Source organism: Cavia porcellus, unplaced genomic scaffold, assembly GCF_034190915.1.
Source record: "Cavia porcellus strain 051 isolate PalLab524CR breed Dunkin Hartley unplaced genomic scaffold, mCavPor4.1 scaffold_15, whole genome shotgun sequence".
Taxonomy (NCBI): domain Eukaryota; kingdom Metazoa; phylum Chordata; class Mammalia; order Rodentia; family Caviidae; genus Cavia; species Cavia porcellus.
This window is the reverse complement of record NW_026947498.1, coordinates 4,644,848-4,662,411: the sequence shown is the minus strand read 5'-3', so window position 1 is coordinate 4,662,411 and position 17,564 is coordinate 4,644,848. Positions and strand designations below refer to the sequence as shown.

Below are 17,564 nucleotides of genomic sequence, written 5' to 3'. Positions count from 1 at the left end.
GTGGCCTTGGGCTCACTTTGTAGCCCAGGCTGGTCTCGAACTTGCCACAATCTGCCTGCCTCAGCCTCCCAAGTGCTAGGAGGATTACAGGAGTGCACCACCACGCCTGGCTCATTTGAGTCCATTAAAAAAAAAAATTCTTTCTAGTTTTGGGTTCACACTGAACTGGGGAAGGGGTGGGAAGCACAGAGAGCCCCCTCGTGTGCCTGTTCCCCACACACAACCCCCACTTCTGAGCTCCCATGCCACCACGGGCCCTGCTCCTGAAGAACCCACGGTGATACATTACCTCAGTACCCGCAGCTCATGAGTTTGATCTTTGTGCTGAGGGTTCCACTGGGGTTTTAGTTTGTTTGTTTGAGGCCGAGTCTTGCTGTTAGCTCAGGCTGGGTTTGAACTCACTGTGTAGCCCAGGCTGGCTTGAACTCACAATGACCCTTCTGCCTCAGCCTCCCAAGTGCAGAGATTACAGGTGTGTGCCACCCTGCCTGGAAAGTCGATGCTCTTTTTCCTGTCCCTATTATTTTGTCTTTTCCAACTGCCATTTAACCAGAATGAAACAGTGTGTGGCCTTTCCAGACTGGCTTCTCTCACTTACTGTAACAACACATAGCTAAGGGAACCACACACAAGTTACTCAATTTCCACACCACCACTCTCTTTTCAGGGGTGCAGACACAGGCGGCCTCTGGGGCGAGGCCCAGAGTCACAGCAGAAGTGTGCAGCGGGCGACAGCTGCCCAGACCCACATCGAGGGCAGCAGGGTCCCTGGCACAGGACCTGCATGTTCACAACCCCAGGAGACGGCGGTCCTGGTCATCCAAGCCACTCCTGGCCACCCCGTGCTGGACGGATGGCATGGGCAGGGAAGCCGGTGGCTGCTTACATTTGAAACAGCGGCATGCGGTCAGGTGGAAAGGAGAGGGCCGTGTCCAGGAATTTACAGGCCGACAGATACAGGACGAGTTCACTCGGGGCCATCTCCCCTGTTGAGGGCCCATTTCCGTCAGGAGCGGAAATTTTTTTGTTTATTTTGCTGCTGTTTCTGTAAATGTGCAGAGACATGCTTGTCATCAATTTGTTTTTTTAAATTTTTGAATTTTTTGCAACCCCCAGCTCCCCACTATCACTTTATTCACAACTACTATAGCCCATTTGTTTATGAGAAGCCCTTTAGAAGGATTTTCCTTCCAGGGCTGGGAATGGTGGTGCACACCTGTGATCCCAGCTACTCAGGAGGCTGAGGCAGGAGGGTTGTAAATTCAGGGCCAGGCTGGGCAACTGAGCACGACTCTGTCTCAGGATAAAAAGGGCTAGGGATGCAGTTTGGTGGTGCAGTGTGGCTTGGTTTGAGCCTCGGTGTTTGCCCACATTAACAACCAAGAAGAACACAGAGGAGATGTCACAGTGGGAGGTCCTATCAGGCATCCAAAGAAGACAGCATTAGCATTGGGCAGCCCTCCGCCAGAGGGGGTGGGGTGGGGTGGGGGGCCTGCTCATCCTTTCCCCAGGTCTAGGGCTGACCCCAGGGCGCTCGACCACTGAGATCCATTCCAGCCCTTTTGGCTTTTAGGTGGGGTCTTGCTAAGTTGCCCAGGCTGGTCTTTAACTTGCCTCAGCTTCCCAGGAAGCTGGGGTTCCAGGTGTGCACCCCCCACCCGGCTGGTGCCCCCAGTCTCTCTCTCTCTCTGTCACACACGCACAGTGGGTATCGTCCATACCTCAGTGACTCATCTTCCTCCTTCAGGTCGTCTTCGAGTTGTACGAATATCTGAATCTTAAAGAGAAAACACACACATGCCCATTACTATTCATGGAGCGGAAACCTCCCCAACCTCGCGCAATCTATTGGTCGAGCACAGGTCCAGGGTACAGCCAAAACAACAAAAAGGGTGCAGTGGTGCACGCCTGTCATTCCAGCACCCAGGAGGCTGAGGCAGAAGGATCACTTCAAGCTCAGGCAAGCCTGGGCCACACAGTGAAACCATGTCTCAAAAACCAAGTGTACCAAAAAACTGCTAGAAGAACCACAAAGAACCAGTCAAACCACCAACCGACTAACCTAGGGGATACTATTAAACAGGAGCGGTCAGCTGGAAAAGCTGACAGTTGAGAGAGCAGAGAGGACTTAAAGCTTTTCTCTGTTTAAACTAGGAGTTGACTCTGTGCTCCTGGCCTTCCAGAGTGGCACCAGAACGCTCACTTACCAACTCGGAGACCATTATGGGCCACAGTGAGGTCAGATGCTGGGGAGAGATTCTTAGCAGCAGAACTCTGAAAAAAAGAAACATCTGAGCAGCAACTATGGGTGTCTGTCCGACTCTGAGATTGTCTGTCAGGCGTTCTACGGAAAGAAGAGTTCACAGAGGTCACAGAGACGCACACTTGGGCTCCTCGTTAGCCCCAGAAGAGAAACAACACTCTTGACTGCCTCGAGGTCTCTGTCATCTTGCAGCCCTGGGGACTAAACCCAGGGCCTCCACGCTAAGCTATGTCCCCAGCCTCCTTTGGCTTTTTATTTTGAGGCAGAGTCTAAGTTGCTCCACTGCTCGGGCTGTGCTGGAGCGTGTGATCCTCCTGCCTCAGCCACTTGGCTTAAATCTGTGACTGTGCAGGTATCCTGAAGACAACTGGGTGAGAGAAAGCGATGCCCCTGACCGCCATCCCCACCAGCGCACTGAGGGTGAAGGCTTGGGGCTCTGACTCCCAACTCGGGCGTGCCCAGTGACATTGTCTGGCTCTTACTTCAGGAGAAGACGGCCACACAGAGGGCGCCCGGCCCGGGTGACAGGGACCACCCTCAGCAGACAGCGCCACGCGGGTGCAGAGTGCAGAGGGAAGCCAGGGAGGCAGACAGATTTATCTGGTCCAGCTGAGATCTGACCCTGGCAACCAAAGCTTTAACTCCTGTGGGGGGGAAGCAGGGTTGGATTCTCCAGCTGTCCAGGCTCGTCCCAGTCACCCTCAGGTGAGTGAACCCCAGTCGTCACAAGGTTCGATGGAGGACACCAGGCCTCAACTGCTTTTACTTATTTGTTTTTTTGAGACAGGGTCTCACTGTGTAGCCCAGGCAGGTCCAAACTCATGGCAATCCTTTTGCCTCAGCCTCCTGAGTGACAGGATTACTGAGGAGCACCATTATGTGCCCGCCTTTTTTTTTTCAAGATTCTTTTTTTTAAACTGGGTTTTTATTTCTTGTCTTTACAAGTATCTGACCGAATGAGGTACATGCATAGCTCAGATACTGGACCAGCTGGTATTTTCTTTAAAAAGTACTGTTTGTAATCTCCAAACAGGCCTGTTTGCAGATTACATGGAGCCAGTGTACAACATCATACTCCTGCTCTTACCATCACAGGAAATCTTCAACAAGGGAAGCTGCTGCCAGGAAGCTGAGAGACGGAGAGAAGCGGGCAAGGCCCCCTGGGGGCCCACGGAGCTAAGGGATGACCAGGTAGTGACATCTTAAGCTTCCAAAAATGTTGTTTTTCACTTAATTCTACTCTGCACACCCAATTGGGAAGGCCTAAAATCTCAATTTGAAGCCAGGTGTGGTGGTGCATGCCTATAATCCCAGCACTCAGGAGGCTGAAGCAGGAGGATCACCTCAAGCTGGAGACTAGCCAGGACTACATGGTAAATTTAAGGTGAGCAGAACTACACAGCTCTCAAAACCTGTCGACCCTGTCTCAAAAAACGAAAACAAAATCCGCACAAAAATGTCATCCTGAATAAGGAAAGGTGTTCAGTATCACAATGCCGAGTTAATACGGAAGGTGGAATTTGAAAAGGATTTGGAAACAGCTAAAAATACTCCACTACTTAGTTATGGACACTTGGACCAAAACACTGAAGCTTCAGCAGTGAAACAGGTGATCCATGAAGGGCTGAATGGAAACGTCAGAACAGGAACACCGCAGGACTGACAGAACTGAGCCACAGAGCAGTGGGTGAAAGAGAAAGGGGTGGCGAGGCAGGTTTGGCAGCTCTGGGAGGGCTACAAGTGACCAGCGGGACATCGAGCCCAACTGTCCGGTGTTTGTGTCATCACAGGAAAGAGTACAGGCTAGAAAACCACTGGAGGAAACAGTGACAATCACTCCCCAGATTCCGAGAAGGACCCATCCACAGCACAGGCTGAGTGAGCAAGGTAGTGGTGCACGCCTGCAGTCCCAGCACTTGGGAGGCTGAGGCAGGAGGAGGGCCACACGTTTTGAGGCCAGCCTGGGCTATGCAAGATGCTTAAAATCTGCCTGGATTACATAGTGAGACCCTGTCTTAAAAGAGGGAACTCTGAAGAGGTAAACCCTAAAAATCCCAAGCCCATACACAATGTAATCACAAACTCCAAAAGATGAAGAAAAATTCTTTATAACAGAATAAAATGATACACTACAAAATGGAGACTAAAAGAAGCATTTTTTTAAGTGAAAAAGGAGGAATTTCCACTCAGAATTCTATTTGCAATGAAAATACCCTAAGACACAAATGTTAAAAAATAAAGTCCTGAAAACTAACGAATGAAGGTGAAGTAAAAATAACCTACAGGAAGTAAAACTGAGAAAAATCGGTTGCCAGCAAAATAGCTAAAAGAAATGGGCGTGGGGGCACACACTTATAATTCCAGCATTTGAGAGGCTGAGGCAAGAGGATCTCTGTGAGTCCAAGGCTAGTTTGAATACATGGGCATATATGCTTCAAATTAAAGCTAATTCCAGAAGATTATCTTTAGCCAAGGTGATGTAAGTCTCTACTTTTCTTTGGTCTCTAATACTCCTTTCTTAGCCCAATTATAACCTTCTAAGCTAAAGTCTTGTGAGTGAACACGGGAGAGAGCCTGCGCCAGTGCCACTGCACCATGGTCTCAGGCTGGGCCCTCAGCAGGCAGCTACGGGCCCACATGACCCACTGTTCCCCACCCCTGAAAGCACAGCAACATCCTGCCCCGCCAGCCTGGAAGGGTAAAGGCCCATGGATGACCACAGCCTGTTCTGCGGCCAAAGGGCCCCAGTAAGTGGCAACAAAGCTTCAGATGGGCGCTCCCTTGAGAGCTGGCACCTAGTACAGAAATCAAGCCAAGAGGCACAGGGCCGGGAGGGAGGTGGAAAGATGGGCGATGCTCCAGGAGGCCATGTGACACCCATATCCCGCACTTCCTTGGTCATCTGAGGCCTCAGGCACAGGCTCCAGGAGGAGCAGCGCCTGGCCTCAGCCTGCAGCAGGCCTCCAGTTTGTCTGTTGCCCAGGTAACAGTTCCAGTTCCAGTTCTGGTTACTTCTGTCTCTTAAAAACGGCTGGTCTCTGTGATGCACATAGTAAGAACCAATCGATAACAACCAAATACTCTGCTTCTGTACTTCTTGCTTGCTTATCCCATGTAAGCCCCAAGTCACCAAGGATCAGGGCCTGACACTTTTATAAGAACTGACTCCTTGTCAGTACCCACTGACGTTCCATTAATCTGCCTCCAAATCCTGTGTGGTGTCTTGGTGTTTCTGTTTGGTGTTGCAGGCCCACTCAGAAAAACAGCGTCTTCCCTCACTGAGAAGGTAACTGCTCTGGCAGGAGTAATTTGCTTACTACAGTTTCTTTTATTATCACATGAGTACTACTATTCATGAAGAAGAAAAGTTTGAGTTGTTTTCAGGCAAATAGGTATACCTCCAGACCTTAATGGTAAGTGAAATAAATCAGACACACAAGCAAACATTACATGGTTTCTCTTATGTGGGTATCATGGTTCACAAATGCCTTTGTTTGCAAACAGAAACATGGCAAAAGTTTTGTTTCGTTTTGTTTTTTTTGCAGGTTGCATCAGGTGACAAATACCCACAGGCCTTTTACTCACACAAACACAACATGGCCATCTTTTCCAAAACAGAACTAATTAAGTGTGAACTGAGAAACCATTGTGTAAATAAAAAACCAACGTATTTCACAGAAGAGTGTGGTAGTGGTGCATGTGTATTAATTCCAATGCCCTGGGGGGCTGAGACAGGAGGATCACTGGTTTGAGTCTAGCTTGGACAACTCTGAAACTTAGCCAGATACTATCTCAAAATAAAAGAATGGGCTGGGGGAACAGCCCAGTACAAAGGCTTTAGATCCTGGGTTCAATCCCTAGTACTGCAAAGACAAAACAAAACAAAACAAAACCAGACCCCACAAAAAACAGATTCTCTTCGTATTTATGATGATGGGGGCTTATTGTCCTGATGGCAGAGGATGGGGTCTGGTCCTAAGGGGTGGAATTCAGAGCATGGCATGGAAGGGTTTATCTCTCCCACCTCCTTCTGGCTCAACCTACCTAGACCTTGTCTCAAAATTTAAAATATAATTAAAAGGGTGGGGGCCAGCTTAGTAAAGAAGGTCCTAGGTCCAACCCCAGTACCAAAAGCAAACAAAAAACCTGAACCCAGGAGGTCTCCTCAGTACGGAACGAACCTGGCAGCAGACAGGGCTGAGAAAGTCAGACTCCTGCATCATACTGTCAGACTTCTAGAATTGACCTATAAAAACATTATAGCTGGATTTGAGAATGAAGTTTCAGATTTGGTGACACATACCAATTTTGTGTGTTCACAGTGCTGGGGACTGGACTTGCTTGGGCACACTAGGTGGACACTACCGTGGAGCTCTAACCCCCAGTCCCACTGACACATTTCCAAAACCCAGTGAATCCTCCTGGGGAATACTTAACACTGGGCCACTGTGCCCGCATATGCCATGGGGCTCTCTGGCACTTACAGGTTTATCTGAGCTGGAAGGGAGGGGAGGGGTAGACCCTGCTGTGGCCCAAATATTCATCCTGTCAGAGACACACACTGGCATTTACCTGCTGGTGCAACAGCACTGGGAGCTGGGGCCTTCAGAACAGTCAGGCCCTAGGGCCCAGCCTCACGGGTGGGAGTGCTGCCATTATAAACCGGCAGCCCTGGCCCCTCTTCTCTCTTGTCCCCCACTTTCTGGGGTGGGAGGGGACACATTTCCACAGCTGCCAGCTTGCCAGGGCGCCACCTTGCTGGCGCAGCACAGGCTGAGTGGGGCGGCCTTCTTACCTTGGATCAGGGGGAGGTAGAGGTGGTACTGGTCCAGTTCGCCACTGAACACAGCAAAAGCCTGGCGCTTTAGTAGCATGGCTTTCTGCTCAAAACTCGAGAACAGTTTTAAAGAACTGCTCTGCATGTCTGGAAGGGAGACACAGCAGATAAATCTGTTAGAGAATGATGAGGGACAGTAGGAAAATCAGACCAGGGTTATTCCTATGTGCTCTGGTAAAGAATCCATCTCGAGGGAGTGACTGCGATCAAGCCCATATGTTTAAAGTCCTCTTATGACCAGCTTGTACTGCTGGGGCACAAGAATGGATGTGAGGTGCAGAGCCGCACTCCTGATCAGCTGCAGGAAAGTGAGTGCTCTCAAGGCCAGTGTCAAGCTGTCAACCCGCACCCAGCAGCATTTCCCTACCACGAGGCTGCCCAGAGGCTGCCGGCCTCTAGCCAGCGCTGGGGCTGGGATGGGGGCGGGGGACTCGTTCACTGTGTCCTCACATTCTGCACCGCGCATCAAAGTCTATAGCCCAGCACCACAAAAACTCTGAGTGGTCCTAAATATGAAGCAAAAGCTGCTTATGATGGCAATGACCCTAAAATGTGACAAGTAACACAGAACTTACTCATTAGATCCTTAAACATTGTTTTCTCATGAGTCAGAAGATGATCAATAATGGACTTCCAACTGGATATTAAAAAAAGCAAAATTAATTAAATATGCACTGGATGGCACTCTGATTTAAAGCATCAAGAAAATAACACCCCCTTTAAGATCAGTTAAAAATTGCACTCTGAAGAGAAGTTAGTGACAGAGGGTTTTGTTGAGGAAGACCAAGTCTAAGTGTCTCTTTGTCACACTTGCTGCGGCTTAGCATACAGAAAACACAGATTGGTGGTGTTCTGGCTCCTCGAGGGTGGACCTTAAAGGTGCAGGTGGGATGATTTGTGAAGGGAAGTGAGGGGAGTGCAGCAAGCAGCACTCCTCAGCTCTTACTTCTGGAAGGCTCATTTGGGGTGACCAGAAGAGCAACTGATTGCAGTCTGCCCTCTCTTTTTTTTTTTGTTCTGAGACAGGGCCTCACCATGTAGTTCAGGCTGGCCTTGAACCAGTGGCAAACCTTCTGCCTCAGCCTTCTGAGTGCTGGGATTACAGGCATGTGCCATCATGGCCAGTTGTCTGCTCTCATTACAATTCACAGAGTCAACAGACCATGGATTGAAAATATTAACAAAATAAACACTATGTCTGTACTGAATGTATACCTTCTCCTGTCACTATTCCCCAGATGATAGTCCACCGAGCTATTTATATAGCAGCGACACACATTAGGCATTGTCAGTTTCTGTGGGGTGACTTAAAATATGTGGGGAGATGTTCACAAGGTCGATATGACTGTCCCACCCTTTCACATCAAAAACTTGTGCACTGGTGGATCTGGGGACCTGTGGGACTGGGGCCACTGTTTCAGGATGGACAGCGTTGGGCTCCTCATGGTTTCTGGTCAGAGAGCCATGAGCAAGGGCTGCCAGGTCTCCGCCCTCTGCCCCAGCACCCTCTGTCACTAAGCAAGCCTCCTCCTGTGCGCTGAGATGGGACGGGGCACAGGTGTGGTGGGTGGGGTTTGGGGTCTCACATTGTGTCTCCAAGGGTCTTTTGCTGCCAGTGCAGTTCCAGCGCAATGCAAAATCTTTTTTTTTTTTCTCTTTTATATTCTTTATTTTACACTTTTTTTTTCTTTTTTTCTTTTTATTGGTACCAGGGATCGAACTCACGACTGCCTGCTTGCAAGGCAGGTGCTTATGCCGCTGAGCTAAATCCCCAGCCCCGCAATGCAAAATCTTAAGAGTGGTTTTAGGGTGCATAAACCAAAAAGAGGTCAAGATGCCTCAAAGGTTACCAGTGGGCTCTGCCATCATAGTGCTGGTGAGATGCTTCATGATTATAAAAAGAAAGCACTACAGCCAGGTGCGGTAATCCTGTAATCCTGGCACTCTGGGAGGCTGAGGCAAGGGCTCAAAGTCCGAGCCTAGCCTGGACAACTTAGCAATACCCTGCTGAAAAATAAAAAGGGCTGAGGGGATGGTTTAGGACGAAGGCTTGGGTTCAGGCCCAGCACAGGAAAAACAGAAAGGCACTGCTTTCCTGGTGAACCCATGGCAAACGTGGGAAGCAGCACTGCGTAGGGCTGCTGCTGCAGGTCTGCCGCCTCTGTGGCAGAGAATTAATTACAAAGGCGAGGCGCTGCGTGTTTCCGGGGGCAGCACTCTTACTGAGCGCAGGAAGTATCCATCTGGAAGAAAGTGGGGTCCAGGAACAGCTCCAGCACTTCCTTCTTCCAGGCCCGCTTCGTATAGGCGTAGCCGCTCAGCGAGCTCAGCAGTTGGGCGCTGGCCCGGAAGCTGGGTGCGTTGTAGGCACTGGACAGGGCAGAGGAGAGGGCTGGGGTCAGGGATGAGTCACCCCTCACAGAGTGCCGCTCCGCATCCACGGGGTGGGGTGGGGTGGTGGTGAGGGGCGGGGGCGACCTCACCTGTGGTTGCGTAAGTATGGAAAAATGTAGTACAGCAGGCGGGAGACCAGCGGCACAGCCTTGTCCTTCTCATCGCTGCGGTAAACCACATCCAGGAGAGAAGCCAAGACCTAGAGGGAGGGGCCGAAAAGACACAGAAACCTGGAGCAAGTGTCCTTCTTGGCCAGGGTGGTGGCGCACGCCTGTGATCCCAGCACTCAGAAGCCTGAGGCATGAGAATCGTTGCAAGTTCAAGACCAGCCTGGGCTACAGAGTGAGCTCAGGGTCAGCCCGAACTGCTTAGAGAGACCCTATCTCAAAAACACAAAAAACACAAAACAACCCCTCCACCCCCTCGCAAACCCAAAATGTCATCCTCTAAGTTGAACCTCAGAGCTAGTCTTGGTGCAGCCTGAGTCTGCTATCCTGGTATCTGGGCTGTCCCCAGAGTGTCATGGGACAGGCTTGGTCCCTAGCCTGAGGTGCCACAGGGAGGTGATGGGACGCCAGTGGGAGGAGGGTAGGTCACTAGTGGCATGTCCTGGAAGGGGACTTCCCCCTCATCCCCGTTACCATGCTGTGACGGCTTTGTTCTGCTGCACGCTTCCCACCTGCTGTAAGAGTCACTTTGCCATAGGCTGGAGACAAAGCCACACCAAACACAGAGCCATCCCCATCAACCAAAGCTCCTAAAGCCGTGAACCCAAATAACCTTTCCTCCATTTAAGCTGATTCTCCGGGGTATTTCGTTACAGCAGCAAGAAGCTAACACCAGGCCCTCACTGGAGCTCAAAGCACCTGACACCGCAAGTGTTTTATGAGGGGCCACAGGGTGGGTGTGCATTTACCTCCGCCAGAAGAGACAGTGCTTGCACGCTGTAGACCGAGGGTGCGGATGCTGACACCATAGCTGAAGCCACAGCAGCATCTGGTGACAGAAAAGAGTGTGTTTAATCACGGCAGTGGTCCCACTACCGTCCCCAAACATCACAGGACCCGGAGTTCTGTGTCTGTGAACAGCAGGCCTGCTGCCCTGGTAACGTCTGACTTCAGCCCTGGTCCTCTTTCCAGGATGCTTCAATGCTACTCTGGGTCATTCGTGCCTCCACCCTAGACCTCTTCTCTCCCAACCACCACTCTGCTTGGGTCAGCTGCTCACTGTCCCTGTCATACTGCAGCCCTGCCAACTCCCCAGACCTCTTCTGCAGCTCTGTCCTCCCTGGCGCCTTCCTGGGCAGCCTACCTCCCTGAGTCTTCCGTTATCTGGACCCCTCACTCCTCACCTGCTGCAGGGACAGCCGTGCTCTCCCACTGCCTGACAAGCATCCTTGCCTCTTGCTAGCCCTCTCTGCTTGTCGGTCCCAGGCTCTCAGGCTCAGAGACCTGGTTCCTGGTGGTGACTGGAAGATGGGCGCTACCTCTGGCTTGGGGTTGGGAGGTGGGACCTGGTCAGAGGAGCATCTCTGGGGGCATGGCCTGGAAGGGCAAATCCTCCTCTCCTGCTCTTCCCTTCTCCCCCTGCTCCCTGGCTGCTGCGATGGGAGTAAAGCCACGTAGTCCTGGGGCCTCCAGCCAGCCGAGTGTGGACTGAGACTCCAGAGCAGTGAGTCTAAATTAGTCTTTCCTTCTAAGCAGTCCGTGTCAGCCACAAGGACGGTGACTGGGACACCTCACTTTCTTCTCCTTTCCTCTGAAGAACTCACTTAGTAAAATGTACTAAGAGAATTGGATAAAACCAATTCTCTTCCTGACATCTGAATACGGTTTGTCTCCTCCCAAACACGTGTTGAAATTTAGTGCTGCTGGTGGTGGTGTTGAGATGTGGCATCTTTAGGAGGTAATTTGGTTCTTATGGGGCATGAATATGTTTTTTTGAGAGTAGGTCTTGCTGTGTAACCCTGGCTGGCCTGGAACTCAGAGATCTTCCTGTCTCAGCCTCCCAAGCCCTAGGATCACAGGTGTGGCCCGGCCTGAGGGTTATGGCTACTTTTCTTGTAGGGCTGTGCTAGTTCACCCAGGGAGACTGAAGTGTTAAAAAGCGAGGCTGCCACTTCTGTTTGGTCCCTTTCTGCACATGCCTATTTGTTCTTCCGCTTTTCTGCTCGTTATGATGCAACACAAGGCCTCCCAGAAGCAAAGCAAAATAAACTTTTTTTAGGAATTAACCAGTCAGCAGGCAGGCCAACAGGGCAGAGGACGCAGCATCTGGAAGCCCCGTCTGTCTCATGCTCACTGTGGCCGATGTGGATACATCAGCGAGGCAGTCGGACAGCAGAAGCGGGTGTAGGCTGGGGCCTCAATTTAGGGCCTGCTGCCCACAAAAGCATGGTGTGTGTTCTTCCTCAGCCCACACCGTCCCATGCAGAAAACCAGGCTCGTCAGTGAAGCCTGGCCACCCTTGCCATAGGACCCAAAGCTACACTAGATGAGAGGACGGACTCCGGGGACCACCACAGAGGCACGGAGGACACATGAGCACCTGGCCCATCATGTTAACAGTTAAACTCGCCATCTCTGTTTTCTTCATCACCTGCAGGTCCCCTTTACAACTGCAGCACCTGTCTTTCGCACCAGGACGGGGGTGCGGAGGAAAGAGTGCAAGAGCTGCTGGGAGTCGCCAGCTACCCCTTCCACAAGGGCCAAAGGTTTGCACAGAAAGAGAAAATACCTTTTGCAACTGCGTCCAGGTTCAGTATGAACTCCTGGACTTCAGTCCACCCCTGCAATTGTGTACACGAATAAAAAGGTCCTGCTGTGGGTTTTGTTTCTGTTTTGCTGGGCAGGCACTGAACCCAGGACCTTGTCTCTGAGCTACACCTCCGGCCATTTTTAAGATTTGAGACACGGTCTTGGAAAGTGCCATGAGGATCTTTATTTGCCGTCTTCTTGCCTCAGCCTCCTAGACTGCTATGATTACAGGTACACAACAGTGCACACCCTCCTGCCTCGGCCTCGCAGACTGCTGTGGTTACAGGTATGCAGCACTGCACCCAGCTACTGCCGTTCTTTGCTGATGAACCAGAGGGCAAGCCTGTCTCATCCGGCTCAGGCTGAGGCCCCTCGGCCCTCTCCCCTCTTCAGCTGGAGCTCTGCCTGCCTGCTCACAGTTCTCGGCCTGGCTTTTCATTTCTGTTATCTCTGGGTCAAAGGAGGGTGAGCCAGAACCACTGGGATGCCTGGCTGACCGTGATCGGCACTTCCGGCCACCCCCACCTACCGCACAGCTCCTCCTCCATGTCCGATTCTTCTAGAGTGACTTGTGGCTGGGCCTTCACCTCCAGGTTCCTACTGAGCCAGCTGGTTTGTTCCAATGACGAGCCAGCAATGTTCCCCACAGCTTCCAGGATCTTCTGAGTGATCTCCTGAGACCCACAGAAGAGGAAAGGAAGTCAGTTTAGGACAGGAAGTGCAGGGCCTAGGTAACTTCATCCAAGAGCAGAATGCAAGGCATGGCCACGGCCATTCCTAGGAGCAATGTGAAATGGTAAAAAGGAACACAGGCAAGGAACCTTACTAACATTTTCTATTTAATCCAATTACTACAACACAGTCAATAAAAATGATTAATGTGATTTTACACTTTTTTTTTGGACAGGATGTCATTTGTAGTCCTGGCTGGTCTTGAACTTACTGTTGCCCAGGCTGACCTTGAATTTACAGCAATCCCCCTGTTTCAGCCTCCCAAGTGCTGGGATTACAGGCATCCCTTGCCCAGCTCAAGAGGCCACTGATTTTTGGTCTTTTTGAGACAAGGCTTTGCTATACAGTTCAGACTAGCCTCAAACGCACATCAATCCTCCTGCCTCAGCCTCCCAGTATTCAGATTACTTACAGGTGTGGTGACACTATGCCAGCATTTTTTTTTCTTGAGACAGGGTCTTACTATATAGCTCAGACTGGCCTTGAACTCCGTATGAGCCTAGACCGATTGCCCTGTTTTTTAAAATTAGTTAAGTTTATCAGTATGTTTTAAGTATACACAATGATCATACTCATCGTAGAGAATCTGTATGTGTACATGACACATCTTCACTGGTTTTGACCAAGCTGCCTGCACTGGTTCCAGTGGGCCAGGTCACAAATCAGAATGGAGACGCTCAGGTTAGCATTCAGCTCAGCAAGTGCTGAGAAATCAGGACGAGAGAGACAACAGCTGAGTTTGTGACACAGGCCTGCCGGTGGGCCAGATAGCGAAGTCCCCTGTGCCTTAATCTCTGCACAAAAAGGAACCTGAAGTAACCTGATGTTAACCAAGTAGGGTTTTTGGTCATTATCTGCCTCCTCGTGTCCTTCTTTACAAGGAAGAGCACTCTGGAAGGACTGAAACACATTGCTGTTCCTCCCCCTGCAGCCCTCCTCGGTCTGCAGACCAAGCCCTATGCAGTGCTCAGCCTGGTGGGATACTGATTCTGTTTTGCAGAATGAATGCAGTGTTGCCTGATTCTAGAATCTCAAGACAGGCAATCAAACTCTTTGAACAAAACAGTTGTCATTTTGTCTTTTAGCTCTAGAAATGTGTCTTTCCACAATATAAAAATAAAATTAAACAAACTGGAGGAGGGGGTGCAGGGAGGCAAGGTGCTCCCCACGATCTGGAGCATCACTCATCAAGAGTGAGGTCAGTAGCTGGACAGAGCTGGCAACCTGGTAGGGTCATAGCTGGGAGCAGCCGCTGGGTGTCCTAGCCCGTGCAGCTCTCATTGTGGACAGCAGCCCTGAAGGCAGGAGCAGGCTCGCAGGTGTGCTGGTGACATCTTTAGGGGAGGGGAGAGCTGACCCAAGGCCCTGGGAGCAACTGTTGAAAAATGCTTAACTGCTCTTTTCTCTCCCAGGCAAGCAGCTCCTAAATCGTGCCCCTTCCAGAAGGACAAGTACCTTCTGGGACGGGCAGGGCTGACCCGGGCAGGAGGCCTCCCAAAGGGCTTTATGACGGGGCCGTCCTGGCAAGGTCAAGGCAGAGAAGGGGCCTCCCAGCTCCAGGAGGGAGAGAACTGGATGGGGTCAGTCATGCCTTCATCATAAAGCTGCATGAAAACCGGGTAGGCTGGGTTGGGACAGCTTCCCTATACTGGAGGTTGGCACCTGGTTTCGGGTCCACTCTTTCCCTGGAGCTGTCCAGGCTGCCAGGACAGTAAAGTAGTACATGTTTTCCTGAGTTCTGTGCGCTGCTCTAGTGAATCAAGTCCCATGCCATTTTATATCAGGGGCCTGAGCACCTTTGGAAGTTGGGGATGGTGGGTGGGGTCCTCAAACTGAGGGATGCTACACATACATGTTTAAATCACTGCCTCTGATGAAAAGCCAAGTGATGCTGCTAGCAGTGGCAAAATCCTGATTGCTAACTCCCTTGTGACATCCATGTTCATTAGGTGACAATCTAACAGGAAGATTTTCTGTGCTCCAGATAAGTTTCGCCTTTGTTTTTCAGTGTTCTCAATGAGCTTATATTGCATTTACAAGAAGGGAAATGAAAAGTGCTTAAGGAAAAGCATTCTGTGCACCCAGTGTCTGCTCCCAAGTGAGCCTGCAGGCTGCAGCCCACAGGAGGGCCAGGGGGCCTGCCCCACTGCGGGCCCCTCAGGGCGGAGTCAGGGGGATGCAGCAAAGTTTCTTCCTGGCAATGACATCTCAGGATGGACATCACAGCTGGGATAGATAACGACACTGTGCTAAAAACCCCTCCCCACACAGACCTGCAGGTCTTTTTGATCCTTCTTGCTTTCTAGGTTGGGTGTTCTGGTTACAAAGTCATTCAGCAGGCTGTGGAGAGACAATCAGCTTCCAATCAGAAATACTGCAGAAACAAAAATCCGCTCCAGCAGAACAGCAGGTCCACAGGAAGGCCAGAGGTGATGATACCTGAGGAGCAGGAAGTACCCCGGAGGGGCCAGGTTCAGCTGCACGGATTCCTTCAGGACGCCCAACAGTGAGAGAAAGTTTTCCTGCAAGGCTGATACTGGGAGCCTGTTTGAAAAAATTGAAAAAAATACTTGAGCACAGGCAAAGGAAAACACGACACCACTGACAAGCACATTTTAGATCTAGGAGTTAGAAAGCAGAGGGGAAACAGCATGACTGACTTGTTTCTTATTTTTTGATTGGGTGATTGAGGCAGGGTCTCACTATATAGCTCGGGCTGACCTCGAACTCATGACAAACCTCCTGCCTCAGCCTCCTGAGTGCTGGGATTATGGGTATATGCCATCACACCCTTGTTCTTAAGTTACAATATAGCTAAACTCAATTTTGGTACAGCAGCAGGCATTTGGGAGTTAGGAGACCTGGATACCAAAATGTGTGATGTCTTGGTTTATTCTATAAAATAAAAGGCTCACGCCAGAGGATTGACTCTGGCCTTTGTAATGTTCTGCTTCCCTGACAGATGCATCATCTGGCAGCAGGCTGCAGACTGGGAGGACAGGGATAGCCCTAGGAATCTGTCCCAGGCCAGGCCTCCGGAAGCCAGAGCCAGGAGGAAGTGAGGTCACGGCTGCCGAGTCACACAGCATAGCACTAGTCTGCTGAAGCCCAGATGCAGAGTCTGGGCTGTGTCCTGGGCTCCAGCTCCAGCTCCAGCTCACTGCCTCCAGTGACACCCAGCCAGCACCCTGGGCTGCAGGGCAGATGATGCAATAAGGTCCTCTCAGTTACTGGGCCCCCTCAGAGATCATGGAGGCCTCTCGGACTACAGTGTGTTAGTACTGTGACACTGCTTCATGAGGAAGGCCTGGTTCACCTTTAATCTTGGAGGACAGACATGTAGGGCTAGCGAGTGACAGCTGGGTCTGAATTTACACCCAGACCAAGGGGACCCGGGGATCCTGACCCTCATTGTGCTGCAAGTGCAGAATGTGGGGTATGTGGGGTGTGTGTGTGTGTGTGCCCGTGGAGCTGATAATGTCAGCGCCCATCATTTACTGCAACAACCCTGGTGGACCCGGAGGTGCCCAACGCTGGCCTGAGAGCACATCTGTGTCCTATTCTTCATTCACTGCCAGCAAGAGGGCTGCACCCACAGGAGGGCTTTGGGAGCTGAGCTTGCTAAGCTGCCCTGGTTTGAGTTGGAGGAGCCCGGATAGGGCCTCATCTGTGTAAGGGGATCCCTTGCTGTGCATACTGACCTTGGGACCCTTCATGTGTGACACCCTCTGCACACACCCTCCGTGATGCTGTGAATGCCACTAAGTCTTCAACACACAGCACACAAATTTTAAAATGTCAGGTGAGATCCCAGGAGAAGGAAAAGTAAGGCAAACTCTAGCCAATCTTGTGTGTTACCTGAGGAGGCGCCCTTTCTAAAGCTCTGTTACTGTCATGGTCACTGCCCAGCCGTGCCCACTTGAGGCTCATGAAAGGCTCGAGGGGCTGTTACCTTTGCAGAAAAGCGTAGCAAAACTGCAACACGGGGATATCCACGAGGAGTGATTTCTGAAAAGTAAAGCAAAACTCATGGCTCCAGGTCAGCAGTGCATTCAGCTATCAAAGAATTTTTTTTCTTTTACCAGGGATCAAACTCACAAACATGTGCTTGCAAGGCAGGCACTTATGCTGTGAGCTAAGTCTCTGGCCCCAAAGAATTTAAATACAAAATGAAGCAACTCTGTATTCTGTCTGGAGAATCTTCAGAAAACATCACACACGGTAGCACCCCTGGAGAACAGCCAAAGCAGTACGTCCTGAGGTCTCAGATGCTACCCCCTCGGGGCCAAACATCATAGTGACTTTCCACTCTGGTGACCTCTGTCCATCCAGCATTCCCATGGGTGCCCAGGAAATGTGGAAGTAAAGCTCCCTAAACAGAGCTAGGGCCAGTGTACCCTCACATGCCTACAATTACTGAGAGGAGATAAGGAAAAAATCCTTGTCCTTCAGAGTCCCTCACACTCAGCCCAGATCATGTCTAGAAACTGCTTCCAAAGCACTTCCCCCGGCCCGAGTACAGAAAAAGCCACTTACACAAACTGGACCAAGGAACCAAGCTAACCACAAAAAGAAGTTTCAC

At 50.8% G+C, this 17,564-nt stretch overlaps 1 protein-coding gene across 7 annotated transcripts in view; it reads right to left on the bottom strand.

Annotated features, from left to right (window-relative positions):
• Dop1b (DOP1 leucine zipper like protein B) overlaps positions 1 to 17,564 on the bottom strand; it is a 74,778-nt gene that overhangs the window by 2,212 nt on the left and 55,002 nt on the right. For 5 of the 7 annotated variants that reach the window (XM_063224472.1, XM_063224470.1, XM_003463976.5 and 2 more), the window contains 12 exons: positions 16,935 to 16,990; positions 15,422 to 15,526; positions 15,256 to 15,322; positions 12,780 to 12,924; positions 10,411 to 10,490; positions 9,584 to 9,693; positions 9,324 to 9,470; positions 7,676 to 7,737; positions 7,059 to 7,187; positions 2,208 to 2,344; positions 1,722 to 1,777; positions 887 to 1,045 (listed from right to left, as the gene is read on the bottom strand). In XM_063224472.1, the coding sequence (XP_063080542.1) occupies positions 887 to 1,045; positions 1,722 to 1,777; positions 2,208 to 2,344; positions 7,059 to 7,187; positions 7,676 to 7,737; positions 9,324 to 9,470; positions 9,584 to 9,693; positions 10,411 to 10,490; positions 12,780 to 12,924; positions 15,256 to 15,322; positions 15,422 to 15,526; positions 16,935 to 16,990 (1,253 nt within the window). Of the gene's footprint in view, positions 1 to 886; positions 1,046 to 1,721; positions 1,778 to 2,207; positions 2,345 to 6,444; positions 6,510 to 7,058; positions 7,188 to 7,675; positions 7,738 to 9,323; positions 9,471 to 9,583; positions 9,694 to 10,410; positions 10,491 to 12,779; positions 12,925 to 15,255; positions 15,323 to 15,421; positions 15,527 to 16,934; positions 16,991 to 17,564 lie in introns of those variants that run through there. The other 2 variants (XR_001199899.3, XR_010039271.1) reach the window with 2 other exon arrangements.